Source organism: Nyctibius grandis, chromosome 2 (assembly GCF_013368605.1).
Source record: "Nyctibius grandis isolate bNycGra1 chromosome 2, bNycGra1.pri, whole genome shotgun sequence".
NCBI lineage: Eukaryota > Metazoa > Chordata > Aves > Nyctibiiformes > Nyctibiidae > Nyctibius > Nyctibius grandis.
Window position 1 is genome coordinate 18,355,892 of NC_090659.1, and position 12,080 is coordinate 18,367,971.

Consider the following 12,080-nt stretch of genomic DNA (forward strand, 5'->3'; position numbering starts at 1 on the left):
AAGGAACAAAACAAACCCAAACATTTAACTAGTAAACAAAATGTCAGTTGGTTCATAATGGTCTAATATCCTATGATGTAACTAATCCCACACACTAAATCAAGTCTCACTTTTACACACCATACACATGTATTACCAAACTTTCAGTCTTCAGTTGCTATTCATCAGAACCAGTATCATTTAACGTTACCAACATTTGCAACAAACTAAAAGATTTTAGGCAGCAGTATTAAGGTACCCTTCTGTTGTCTTAAAAAGCTGTTTCATCTCACAGGATACAGTGTTTTCCAGACGAATCACTTTAGCCATGGTTAAGGACCAGAGTCTTCCATGTTCCTCTGATCTTCAAAGAAGACAGACTGGTTAATATATAGAGATGCACAGTTCACAACAAAAGCATTTGGATGAATTTTGAATAAATACACATAAGGAAATATAGTAGCACTTAATACTCTATACAATGCAAAATACAAAGACACAGTTAAGGGTTGTTGTACTTGTTCTTACATACCTATCAAATATTGTTTGCTGAAGGCTAGTTGTATCACTAAGCGTACTGAACTTCTCATACGTGATATGCATTTCTTCTAACATATGAAGATATTCCAGAAGCAGATAAGGAGGATTCTCCAATTCTTCAATCCATTGTAATGAGTACAACAGCTCTGCAACTAATTAAACAAAGGTTGTTGTTTACAAACAACTGCTGAATATATTCAGTGCATAAGCAAGAAGTTTCAGGTCAAAGTTTTGTTGTTTTTTTCAAGTATGTTTTTAATGCATTAAAAAAATTACATTTACATTCAATCTCAGGTGCTTCAGAGCATGAACTAGGTATTTGCCACTGCATCATAAAACACAAGATAAGAAAAGGCTACAATAATCTATTCTAGATGTTCAGGAAATTTTAAAGCAAATCAATCATGACAAGAACTCTAACTCTTCTCTATTATCTCTCTCTTTTTTTTAAATATATATGTTTCTTGCAGACAGGCAATCAAGATCTAAGTCCAGAAAAAAAAACAACCAAAGTTGATGCTAATAGTTAGCGTGTGGTTTCTTCATTAGCTTACAAAGACCCACACTGAACAATTACACTTCTCATCGTGGTGAGGCTTTTGGAGATAGAATTTTTAATTTGACAGTGCTGGCTCTAATTTGAGTATTCTATAAATAAAAAGAAAGAAGATTCCACCTGGTGGAATTAAAAAAAATTGCTGCCTCAAAATATTTTTACATTATGGCTAAACACTCAGGGCATTTATTTGATAGCATGGATACAGTTCCTACTGCCCACTCATGCCAATGCACCATGTATTTGAGCAATGAACAACTTTGAAGTTCATCATAAATTCAAACTTCTCCAAATTCAAAGTTCTGTTAAGATAGCATATATATAATCACAAAAGATCCTAGAAATACAAACACTATACTCGTGCATACTTACACTTTTAAGGACAACTAAAGAAAAAAAAAAAAACAAAAAACAACAAAAGGTAAAAGGATGGTTTCTCATACCTATGTGCCAGACTTTAACTATTCATTTCTAATTATCAGTTCAGGTTAATTTACAACTACTATAAAATCAAATTCCTTTAAGTTTTACCATTGTAACTTACTTATATTGTCAATTTTCTTTCTTTCAGCATCATCATTTCCATGGACTATACGATTTTCCAATACAAGTAGGACCATTTTACTTAGTAAGGCTGAAGTACACAGATGGCCTGGAAGTTTAGTTGTGCCACACAGCTTGACACATGATCCCACAAGTTCACAGTTCATACTAAGCCTTCCTTCCAAAAGAGGTTTGTGCATCCACTGTAATATGTACATAAAAAGCGTATGAACAAATAATTGACATTTTAATGATGCATAGAAGAGCTATGATCCAGAATTATTAAAAAATAACCATAAAAGATACAAATTAACACCAAAAGCACAATGGTGAGGGATGGCCCGCTCCAGCATATTAAAAAAATCTAAATGCACAGCAGTAACTTGGAACTGCATTGCTGCCTCAGAAATGAATATGTATCTTTAGAACGCTATATATTTTACAGGAAATACTAGGGTTATTGAAGATTGGTGGTGGGACAGGAAATTTATGTCCTTCTCCACTCTATGTATGTCAGCATGTTGTTGATAGTCAATGTGTCATGTTCCTCTGCAGATATTGACATCTTTCACAAAATTAATCTTATAGAAGAATTAACTTAAAGATAAGAACATCTTCATGACGTATATTCTGTCAGACAAAATGCCTGAATTGTAAAGTAAGTTGCTGGTGTTCAATGCAGAAAAGGGTAATTTCATAGATTTTTATTTTCTCCAGTAGTACTGGATGGGGCCATGAACACACAGATTTTGCCTTCTGTCATGAACAGAGGCTGAAAAGAACCTCTAGACAGGCACACGCATATTCATAACTGCAGTGCCATGTCAAAATAAAGAATGCTTATCACCCTAAAGTGCAGAGACTTGAGGCAAGATGGACTACAGCATGCAAGTTCATTATCATTTTCATACCTCAGTGGATAGAGACTCATGCAATTTTCCCCACTCAGTTTTGTTTGGCGTGACATGCTCAACATAAGCTCCCACAAGATATCCAGCCTGTCCATCAGCTTCCATAAGCTTAGACAACAAATCACTAATTGCAGAGATCAAAACCTGAAGGCTGAGAAAAGGAGAAAACACTGCAAACAAGTTTGGCACTATCCAGTAAAAGAAAGCTGCTTTATTTTACATTGTATCAATGCTATACATACACATTGTATCAATGCTATACATACACATTGTATCAATGGCATTTTAAGTTATGCCTTATGCCACAGTTCTCACCTCTGATAGGATGAAAAAACTCCCAGTAACACAGATACCAATTAAATAAAGAATACTATAGCACTGATCTTTGTTTCGGAGAACAACATATCATGAAATGGACAAGTACATCACAATTACCTTCTAACATCCAAAGAGGAAGATTGAACTTGATTCTTGACCCACAGTGCAGATTTATGCAAAAAGGTACTCTGTTTCTGCATATTCCAAAGTTGACGTACAAGTGAATTTACAGCAGACATCCAAGTGTGTTTTAATTTACATACAAGTAAATCTATTGTAGAGAAAAGAAAAAAAAAAAACAACAGACAAGCAAAACCACCACAAACAGGTAAACTCAAATTACAACCTACAGCATACAGCAACAATCACATGTCTAAAGGTCCTAGAGCAGAAAAAGAATTCTCTTTTCTATGTGGTTACATGCAAACTGTCACGGGCAAATATACAGGTTTCTTCTAAAACAATTTTAAATTAACTCTGACACACACGTAATATTTTATTTGAGATTAAGAGTGATGCTCCTGTTGTCTACTACAATATGTCCACATGGTCTTCAAAACGGCAGATCTTTTTAAAATACTGAAATACTGAACATTCACAACATCAACACCCATTTGCAAAGCAGCAGTGGTTTTCAGGTTAGTGTTGTTCTGCTTCACTTCTACGATAACACCGCAACATTTCCTCCTTTGTATCTGTCAGTAAATGCATATACCAATTTATCACTCAAATTCTGCATTCAAAGAACATAAATCAGGATCTTGGTCTGAAAATGAGACGCTAGTAGAGAGAGAAATGGGTCACAAGTTGCCAGAGCAACTTGACCAATATAAATTATTTCAGAATAAATATATGTATCTTTAATGAAGTGACTGCACACATTTTTTCATAGGAACATCACATTTGCAGAATGAACAAAAAAAAATTGCTCATTCTTTGTACTTCATAGACCTTAAATAATTTCTATAACACTCCAGAAAGTGTGGAATACCACAGCATCAAAGATAGCTGAAGCACAGGGATACTAACATCAAAAAACTTTAAAATCTTTGTAAAGATGGACAGGACTTGATGCTTAGAAGTAATTACTGGCATTGTAAGATAAAGCACCAATTTTCATGTCAATTACAGCTGCAAGTACTCAATGTCTGTGAACTCAATATTCTATTATATACTTGAATCTGTTTCACAAAAAAAAAAAAGAATAATTTAGATGTAATCATCAACCACAAAAAAGTTTGGATGAAGTTTTTTTCCAAATTACCTGTTAAGTGCGTAGCATCTTGCCTCTGAGCACACAATTGGAAGATGGTAAGCAGCAAGTCTTCTGCAGATGGCATCAGTAAACACCCTTTAACCGAGCTGAAAAAGCTTGATGCTACATCGCAGATGAAAGATACTGATGGTTCAGTATTCCCAGCTTCAGAAAGATCCCTAGCTTTAGACAGAGCTGCTTGAAGTTTATCAATAATTCTTTCAACACAAGTTTCACCAATCAAAGATTCTATTGGGGAGAGGAAAAAGACAGCATGCTTTGATTACTTGATAAACATGATCAAAGGCATCATATTAATAAGTACCAATTTGGTTTTTATTTACTAATTTTGAAAGCAAAATAAATTAGAGAGTCGTTTCAGTCTGATGTATACCGAGACTTTCTTCCTTATTCCACAGTCATCTAGGATCACTCAGCCAAAGTTTCACATTGCCAAGTATCCTTTCTCTAAACCAGCTGAAGCAGCTTAGACAAAAGGTATATAAAACAGAGCAAGTGCAGAATGACCCCTTCTCCTTTTATGCGTTCCTAGCTCCTGGCAATCAGTTGTGAGGCAGAGATTACACCTGGACCATTGCATAAAATTAACCCAATCAGACCAATCTTCCATGAATATGCTTAGTCCCTTTCTCACTGGATCGTAGTAGGCTAATCCCATTTATCCTCAAACTCCACAGCATCCTGGGCCAATGAGTTCCATTATTTCATTATGAGCTGTATGAAGAAGTATACTTTTATCTTTCCTCAAGCCTGCTATCTAAACATCCATAAGCAACCTCAGGCTCTTCCGTTTAAAGAAACAATTAAAAATTTCTTCCTGTTTGCTTTTTCCATGCAAATTACAATTTTATGGCTCTTTACCACAAGCCCATCCCCAATCACTTTCATTGCAAGATGAAAAATTCTAGTCTGTTTTATTGCCTCTACAAGCAGAGACCAGTGCATTTGCCTAACCATCCCTGCCATCTTTCTTTGGGTATATACTAATTCTATCACACATTTTTTTCAAAAGCATATAGCTGAACGAGAATACTGCAGTGACTAAACCACAGGCAGCATTCAAGATATTGACACACCAATGTTATATTTTCATTTGTCCTCTGTTCTTTTCATAGCAGCTCCTAATATCCTGTATTCCTTTTTTATTGCTGAGTACCAACCTGCCACTTACAGGGAACCATCACAATGACTGAAGATCTCTTTCCTGAGTTTTAACAGCGTAGAGCCTACCCTTGAATAGATACAGTTACAACTATGTCATTCACATGTATACTTTTGGTATTTATTGGTTTTGAAATTCATTTTTAATTATATCAGTTAATCATTCAGTATCACACCACACTGCTACAGCTCCCTGAAGTTTCAGTTTTGATTACTCTGAACAATTTATCAAAAACAATTATCATCCTTTCAGTATTTATCCTTTTCCTCCTTTAATTCCTATCATCTGATAGGTTACTGATCCATGAAAGGCCCTTCCATTTACTACATTACAGTTTACCTTGAGAAACTTAGATGAGAGATCTCATAAAAAATCTTTTTGAAAGTCCACACATACTCTATTTTGGCCTAAATTGCTATGTTAAGAAGAACCACAGTTCCTGAAGGTCACTTAGACTTCATCCAACGTGCACTAAAAACAGGTCACACAGCACTCAGGACAAAAGGAATACCTGAGCTCAGCAATACCTCCAGCTCTAGAACCAAACAGTGAAGTCACTGGACAATCAGCCCTAGGACACCACTGACTCACAAGTGAGCAAGTTTGTTGAACTCTCTCTGGAGAGAGGGAACAGGTTTTTCTGATGCTCCTCTACATCAGAAGTTCCAGTAACAGAAATAACAGTCTTACAACACCTTCAGGATGCATTATCTATGAACAACCCCTGCTGTCAACTTGTTGTGTGCATTTCTGAAACTTGAAAGCACCATGAATGTTCCCAGCATTCAGATAAACTGAAGTATGTTACGTCAGGGATCAAAGAAAATGCTGAGTTTAACAACACACAAATTACAAGTTTACATGGAAAACATCAAGAAAATTGAACTCCACTAGAAGTCTATATCACAGAAACCACAAAAATCAAGGAAGAAATTAAATAGGATGTTATTAATAAAAAATAATTACATATACAGCACAAGTGCATACACACAGTTTTTAAAATACATGAATCTAACTGAAAATGGTTCAAAGCAATTCATAGGTCCTGTAACAAGGCATTATCAATGCACGCTTGGGTCCATAACCATTGATTTTTGATATTCTAGTTTTGAAGGTGAATTTCAGATGGTATGGTTTAAAAGTTAATATTATTTTACAGCACATCAGCTAATAAATCAAACTTACTTAAATCTTCCTCAAGTTTTCCTTGACTCAAACAGGCTCGCAAATCTGAGTATTCTGGAAGATCTCAAATTCCTTTCAATCTTCTACAAAGCGTAAGTGCCGTATTTACACTTCACAAACTCCAAGGAATAAATATGCGTACCATTTTTAATGTGTTGCGACAACACTAAGCTCAGGAGGGTCCACCTTTCTGAAGAGGATGATTCTGATGAGGCTGCTATAGGTTCTAAACCCAGGTGACACAGGTCATCTGCCAGCATTACAAGTCTTTCTCCAAGCGTATCTCCTTTCAGCCAGTCAGAGACTAAGGAAAGTTTTGTTGTGCTTGAGCATGCCTGAATCACAAGAAAATAGACTAATAGTCTTTTGAGGGTATTAACTTTTATTACTAACTGACCATAAGATTAATATGTCAAACTTGCACACACAGAGTGGGAATCATGTCATCTGTCATAAACAATGAGTCTCTAGGTGTTTATGTCCACAACAATCCCTCCAACTTTCTTTTTGGTCAGAGACAGCAACTTATGGCTAGGTCAGACCTCTACTTTTAGAGTGAAACAAGTCACCTTCTGAAAGCTCTTCTTTTTCCTTTTATCCAACTATAGAGCCCAGGGAATGCGTACATTGGAGTTAGATAACTTTAGTTAGAAAGATAACTTTTGGATGACCAGGTTGGCTGACATAAAATCTATTTACAACAACAACAAAATCTATTTACAGCACCTGAATTTCTCTAAAAGGAAATGGAAGGTCACAGATCAGAAAAAACATTATTTTGGTGATAAGGCATTCTAAGTTACAAAATCATAAAAACTGAGGGTTCGTAAATAAACAGTATCTGTGAGAAAAGATATTATGGTCAATGTACTGGATTGTAAATCAAGTGTTATGAGCTCTTGTCCAAAAATTCGTAATACACTTCATATTTCATCCTAGGCAATCCCTTAGACGTCAGTCTCTCAATATCCTCTGTGAAAAAGTGGTATACTCTCTTTTCCTTGTAAGCATGATGTAAGGGTAATGATACAAATAATCACTTAAATTATTGGTCTAATACCCAACCCCATTCTCTCTAGCTTAGAACAGGAACAAACCAAGAATCCCCCTAGCCCAAAGAGCAAACTGACCAAAAATAGAAGGGACAAAAATGGTCTTGTTTTGGTATCATCATTTAATTTCTAAGACTGTCCCCAGCTTTAAATGCAGTTAAAACAAACAACACTCAAACTATTACTACAAGATTTTGAAGCTATGGAAATTATCACTACACTAATCTAAAAAAAAACAAAGTCATTCAAACACATGTAACTCCAGGGAATTATTCAAAACCATGTAAAAAAAGAACATAAAAGTCTTAAGAGGTACCTTTTGAATTATCTGGAGAAAAATAATCCATTTCAGATCCATCTGAAAAGAAAAACAAAATTTCACAATATTTAACAAGTTATTTGCTGAATAGGAAGCACTTAATACCATTTTAACCATTTTACAACTTTATTTTTGGCAGGGGATAAGCAGGAGTTGCTAAGTTTCAGTAACAAAGTTATTCATTATATTATTTTTGGCTTCCAAGTCTTTCTCTACCACACAGATCAATAGGGACTGTATTTATAAGAAAGGCCACCGATGTCTAGTATAAAATCACACTGTATAAAGCAGCAAGAACAGAGAAATTCTGATGTTACTTTTTTTTTTTTTAGTGATTTATACCATATAGAAAGGGACATATGTCATAACCTTTCACCCCAACGCCATCATGTCAACATTTCCTAAATCTACCTTCCTTACACTGAACTTATCCAAGTTCATATAGAATATCTTCTATTTCACAGCCCCAAAATAAAACTATTAGCCAACCATAGCCCACAAAAAGAATAGTGACTTTCATAAAAACTGATAACAAAACATACAAGTCATACCTTTGTTAAGTCATCAAGAATGATTTTCCTTTCATCATTACTGTTGCAACAATTAAGCACACTGTACAATATATCAACCAGAAAATGGGTATCTTTTCTCCAGTCTTCTTTCAGCCAAGTTATTAAATTTGTATACAGAAATTGTACAGATGGACTTTCATGGTGAGCTCTAATTTTGTTTTGGGATTCAGCTTGAGCAGAGCTTGCATTGTTTCCCTGCTCTAAAAGTACTTGAAAAACTCTGTTTGAAGAAAAAGAGTTGAGCAGGGCAGAGAGAAATTTCAAATGTTGTTCTGACTTCTCTTCATTGACATACACAATACTCAGTTCAGCAAGGTTGCAGACTAAATTCTCTAAAGGTTCTTTCCTTAGAAGTGAACTATGCCGCAAGTCAGCCTGTATTTCAGAGTCACCATTTCTCACTTCCATGAGCTTTCCATTCTCTGTGTTTCTTTCAGATTCATCCTCATCTGTAAATCTGATTTTTAGAGATTTTCTGTTGTTTGATTTTGTAGCACTCTTTGGATTCTGAAGAATTTCTAGCATATCAGATATGGCAAACAATGATTTCTCATCAGCATCCAATGTATCAACATGAAGTACACACATTTTTAAAAGATGGTCCCAAAAATTTGACAACAGTTTCTGGAAAACTTCATCTGTGCCGTCGTCACTGGGGAGTTCTGCTTTAGCTTCCCAGGAGCTCAGTGTTTCTGCTATTTGATAAAATAATGGTCCATTTTGTAACCTGGGCTCCTTAAGTACAGCATTGGTAAGAGGAATTAGCTATAAAGACAAAAAAATTATTGAAGAACAGTGATCCAACTAGATGATCACTTTATTCTTTATAATACCAGGAAATTCTACAATTTTGAAAAACATTCCAGAAGCAGTTCCGAAAACACCAGAATTACGCATGCTTGAACACTTGATAAAAACACACAGGGTGGCATGATTTTTTTTTAATATAATTTAAACTGCACAGTAAAAGGGATTATTTTATATGAAGGAAAAAATGGACTAAATTCAGTGAGATTATTTTTTTCCATAAAATATAGTGAAACTTTCAACAGAGAAGTAAATCCTCACAGAAATTTACATTTTTCTTTAACTTTAACCTGTTAAATGTACACAGACAATGTTAAGTAAATACCTGGTCATATATAAGCATTTGATGAATTTGTCTTTGGTCATCTTCTTCATCTATTTTCTGTAGTATGGCAAAGCGCAGACATTCCATAAATGCAGTTATAATTGCTGAACTTTCTGAAGGGCTGGCTATTGCTCGCTCACTTGACAACCTATTGAAAGGCAACATCGGAGGGAGGGCATGCTCAGTCATCTGTGCTTCTGAGAAACCCAGTATGTAGATAATGAATGTAACCTTGGTTATGTTATTCTTACTCAGACAACATCAATATGAGAATATAGAATCACAGAATCATTGATAGGAGTCAGATTAAATATGTCCTATTGAATTTGTTTTAAAGAGTCAAAACAAAAAATCCAGACATTTAATATAACTTATATTAAAATAACTTTTTCATCTAGTTTTAGCATTCATAAAAAAAAAAAATCTATGTAAATAGAGAAAATGTATCCAGTCAAGCATACTGTTTCAGCTGTTTGTCAAAACTCCTTTGCAATTTTCTACACACACCACAGAGGTTTAGAAGGGGTCACTTTCTGTCATTACAGAAAAAAGAAATAAAACTAAAACAAAAAGCCACCAAAAGACAGTTTCACCGTAGCCAGTTTGAGTCTGAACAACTGTGATTTGTCTGCTTTTTAATGAAAATTAGACAACACAAATTACCATACAAATATTACATCCATTTTACTACTTGTAATAAAATTCTATACACTTTTCAAAACCAGCCCATATATAACTCTCTTCTCCAACAGGTCTGCTAATGGCCATGCCAACATCAATCGAGAATTGATTTTTGTTTAAATAAGTTACATTTTAGTCTTTCATAAAATAACTTATATATGCTTTTCAGTACACAATGCACATGCATCTATTTAAATTAGATTTGATAGAAAGTTGGTTTTGACGTGTTTTAAAGGCAAAAAAGCAGTTTCAATCCTTTAAAAATCAGTATCACAAGAATTAAAGTTCCTGCATACAGGAAATCGCACAACCACAATGCTAATCCCCAATAACCTCTGTAATAATTACACACACTAGTGAGAAGAGCCTGGTATCTTCAAAGCCATTCTTAATTTTAAATTAATTTCCTATTTAAAAACTCATCATGGAATAAACATGAAGCTTTGAGAAGGAAAGTTAAGAATGCTTTAGGTAAGGAAGATGTCATAAAATCAAAAAGAAGGCTAAAGGTTTAAGAAGACAGGGACAGCCACAAAGGACTAACTCTAGTTTTGGATATTTAAAAGTATTTTACAAATATGATTTTCAAATATCATAGTGAAAGCAGTCTTTTCTCAAATTAAAATTAATGCATATTTAAATATCCTCAAGCCAAATGATATGTTACTTATCTTTCAATGCTTAAAGAAGATTAGTTCTCTTATTTCTAAACATAAAGGGGACTGATTTCAAAAAAAGTAAACAAATAAATTTGTGGCTCATACCCTTGAATTATAGAGCTGAAAAAAGTTCTGAAATACTCCAGCTTTGGTTCTGAAATGCCAGGAGGTACCTTGCTAATGAATGGCAAGAGATTTGGGTATATAACAGTAGCTAGTCCTCGTCCACCTTCTCGCAGCACTGTCCATAGCTTCGGTAGAACTCCCTTTTTGGTATTTACATGACTCCAACAGTCCTACAGAAAGAAATACGCTTATTGTCAATTAAATGAGAATATGTTGCCTTGGAAGAACTCCCAAGCTAGACATTTAATCTACCTCCCAATGTTGTAGCTGAAACAACTTATTGTAAAATTTAAATTCACTTGCCAGTATTTTTAAAAATCATTTTCTCCCTATTTCAGCTTGTGAATTTAAGAAGTTTATGTGATAAAACTCTTTCTGTACTGTTTAAAATCAATGGACCTTCCTTGTTAGTAAACTGCAGTTAAAGGCTTCTCTTTAATAATGCTTTAAGGATGCTTCATAAACATCATTATTGTAACTGGTCCTGTATTTAATTCTGAGCTCTTATTATCAAGAATAAGCAATGATTTCAAAACCCTAACTTTGGAAGTATCACTAGCTTCAATACTCCCCTCAAAAAACTTCTGATGGTTACAAAATACCTTGGCACTTTCCCCCAACACCCCAGTTTTTTGTCATCTGATCTGATTTGATCTGATTTGTTGGAGTTCCAGATAATATTTATAGCAAGCTGAACAAAGATGCTTTTTTTTTCCATTAATAGTTACAATTATACCTGCAGTTACAAAAAAGATCTGCAGCATTAAACCCTCAAAGCATCCCAGTCTATGGCAACGCTACTCATCCTGCTAATAAATTCAAAGCTGGTATTTCAATTTAAAGTAAAAAAAAAAAAAAAAAAAAAAAAAATTGTAGAACTAAGCATTAAATTAGAGGGGTAAACAAACAAACCAAAAATGCACTGCAGGTCAGTTTTGTAACCGTCTTTAACCAAGAAAAAGGTTTTAAGCATTATTTTACTTATTAGTAACTATTTTTAATCAAAGGGATTCAGGTTAATGTAATTAAACTTATAAAATAACTCTGATTTTCAGATATGCTGGACACA

General features: G+C 34.4%; 1 protein-coding gene across 3 annotated transcripts in view; it reads right to left on the bottom strand.

Moving 5' to 3' along the window:
* LTN1 (listerin E3 ubiquitin protein ligase 1) overlaps window positions 1-12,080 on the bottom strand; it is a 31,091-nt gene that overhangs the window by 13,277 nt on the left and 5,734 nt on the right. Inside the window, exons 8-18 of one of the 3 annotated variants that reach the window (XM_068425475.1) lie at window positions 10,991-11,181; window positions 9,546-9,693; window positions 8,393-9,178; window positions 7,839-7,880; window positions 6,613-6,805; window positions 4,112-4,351; window positions 2,965-3,118; window positions 2,530-2,680; window positions 1,620-1,821; window positions 512-587; window positions 239-343 (exon numbers count right to left, since the gene is read on the bottom strand). In XM_068425475.1, coding sequence (XP_068281576.1) covers window positions 239-343; window positions 512-587; window positions 1,620-1,821; window positions 2,530-2,680; window positions 2,965-3,118; window positions 4,112-4,351; window positions 6,613-6,805; window positions 7,839-7,880; window positions 8,393-9,178; window positions 9,546-9,693; window positions 10,991-11,181 — 2,288 coding nt within the window. Of the gene's footprint in view, window positions 1-238; window positions 344-511; window positions 672-1,619; window positions 1,822-2,529; window positions 2,681-2,964; window positions 3,119-4,111; window positions 4,352-6,612; window positions 6,806-7,838; window positions 7,881-8,392; window positions 9,179-9,545; window positions 9,694-10,990; window positions 11,182-12,080 lie in introns of all 3 variants that reach the window. The other 2 variants (XM_068425474.1, XM_068425476.1) reach the window with 2 other exon arrangements.